Source organism: Cyprinodon variegatus, unplaced genomic scaffold (genome assembly GCF_000732505.1).
Source record: "Cyprinodon variegatus isolate N-32 unplaced genomic scaffold, C_variegatus-1.0 Scaffold394, whole genome shotgun sequence".
In the NCBI taxonomy this organism is placed as follows: domain Eukaryota; kingdom Metazoa; phylum Chordata; class Actinopteri; order Cyprinodontiformes; family Cyprinodontidae; genus Cyprinodon; species Cyprinodon variegatus.
Genome location: NW_015150847.1, coordinates 356,010 through 358,361, shown reverse-complemented (window position 1 = coordinate 358,361; position 2,352 = coordinate 356,010). Strand labels below are relative to the sequence as shown.

General features: G+C 37.4%; 1 protein-coding gene across 1 annotated transcript in view; it reads left to right on the top strand.

Moving 5' to 3' along the window:
- ptprz1 (protein tyrosine phosphatase, receptor type Z1) overlaps positions 1-2,352 on the top strand; it is a 125,047-nt gene that overhangs the window by 57,047 nt on the left and 65,648 nt on the right. The window contains exon 5 of the mRNA XM_015387431.1: positions 753-848. Within this exon, the coding sequence (XP_015242917.1) occupies positions 753-848 (96 nt within the window). The remainder of the gene's footprint in view (positions 1-752; positions 849-2,352) is intronic.

Below are 2,352 nucleotides of genomic sequence, written 5' to 3'. Positions count from 1 at the left end.
TAGAAAAAAAGCTTATCGATAAATAAAAATGCATATTGATCGATATCGATAATTATTGAAAAGATTTGAAACCATATTTTATGTGCAGCTCTGCCTGGACTTTTTATAATATTGCTAAATGATTTAATTTTAATAAAAAACACAGACTTCAAATTAAATCTTTATTTAACCAACTTTTTTAACCATAACAGAATTGTTTTAAAGAAAAATAACTCAGGTCTCTTAAGTTATTTTTTTTTTTAAACAATTCTGTTATGGTTAAAAAAGTTGGTTAAAAAAATATTTAATTCGAAGCCTGTGTTTTTTATTAAAATTAAATCATTTAGCAATATTATAAAAAGTCCAGGCAGAGCTGCACATAAAATATGGTTTCAAATCTTTTCAATAATTATCGATATCGATCAATATGCATTTTTTTTTATCGATAAGCTTTTTTTCTATATCGCCCAGCCCTATTATCTAAGTTAGCGGCCATGCCCTCCCTGCTACCACCCCCACCCCCACCATCACCTCCACGCAGAGGGTAAGTTACACTTTAAAGAAGCCTAAATAGAATCTTTGAGATCATGTAAATACGAATTACGTTTAGAGTCTGTTAAAATGACCTTTTGCAGTGAGCTTCTCAGAGTTTACGGATTTGCAATGTCTAAAATGTTCCCCAAACCTCACCCTGTTCTTAAATGGGGGACAACATTCTGAGACTGAAAGAGGGCAGTCGTAACTTTTCATCTGATCTGTTTTTTCTCCTCTAGATGCAGATCTACTGTTATGAACCGCATCACTTTGACTCTTTAGAGGAAGCCATCCGGGACAGAGGCAGGATCACAGCTCTAGCTGTGCTGTTTGAGGTATGTGTTAAATAAAAAAAGACAAATGATTTGTCTTTATTGTATTTTTATGCATATAATAATTTAACATAATTAAACTTTATTTATCTCACAATGGAGAAATTCTCTCTCTGCATTTAACACATCTCCTTGGGGAGCAGTGGGGTGGGCTGCCATTGTGCGGCACCCGGGAAGCAGTGTGCGGTTAAGGGTCCTGCTCAGGGACCCAGAGTGGAGGCTGTGGGGATCGAACCGGGTACTTGCAGCCTTCTCAAAAGGCTAGGCCACCACTCCCGTTATGTATATATACATACAGACCAAATGGCCTCTTATGAATTAGAATTGATGTCGTTAGGAACGTTATGTTCATCAAGCAGTTAGCTGAACGAAATAACGTCTTTTAACTAAAGTCGTAGTTTGAGGAGTAATAAACACATCATATAAAATAGTTAAAAGGAGATAAGAAATCCCCATAATTAATCATTAGTTACATATTTGGTAGATCTTCTTTGTTTAGCAGTTAAATATAGTTTTTTAAATAAAAAAAAAAAAAACTAAACATAGACAAATAAAAATGAGAGGTTTTAGATGGTAGTATGACCTAACTTAATGCTTATTTTTAGAAGATCAGCTAAAAGTGAAAAATGTTTGTAGAGTTAAAGAAGCTGAAAGTGAAGTGATTGGTTTAGGTAGACTGACGCAATATCCTCAGATGATCTGAATTATGAATGTTAAACAGTTTTACTCCTCAGGATGTTAAAAGGTTTATAATCTCCAAAAATGGAGACAAAACAAAGATAACATTGTTTACTGGTGTGCTTCTGAAGCCCTACTTAAAAAAAACTACTTTAAGATTAAAAAAAATAAATAAAAACAGGTTTAACAGTAAAGCATGTCTATTCTGTTTCGCTGCTTTTCCTTTTGATCTGGGTAGCCTGGGACTCTAGAAACAAATTGTCATAAAGCGGGACAGATGGACCCAGTATTCAAGGCGAGACAGTCAGTAGGAAAGTTCAAAACGTTTATTAAATAAAAACAAACAAAACTAAAATGGAGCTGCTAGGATCTGCGACTCTCGGCTACTGCAGGAGGGGGGGGCGGGGCAAAGCCCAATCTCTGACACTCTGTGGGAGAAACACAGGTAACTGACCACGATGATCTGACATAAGATGATGATCTCAGTGTCAGGAGCTCAGAGGTTTGGACCCAGAATTCAGACGATACAGACAGTGAAGCTTTAAATTAGTTTATTGAACAAGCTGCGTGCGGCTGCTCATCAGCTGGCGCGGGTCCACTGGATACGCTGCGGGGATATGGACTCAGATAAATATTTCTGAAGCTCAATCGGGGAATTATAATGAGCTGAAAGTCACCAACCTGGCAAAGTTCAGTCTGAGCTCAGAAGGAGGATTGAGGTCCGGAGGAGCTGAGCTCCACAGCGTGAAACTGAGCCTGAACCAGAGATCCAGAAAGAAAGAGGACCAGTGATCAGCAGCAGCTAGAGCACACAGAGAAAACGAGGGAT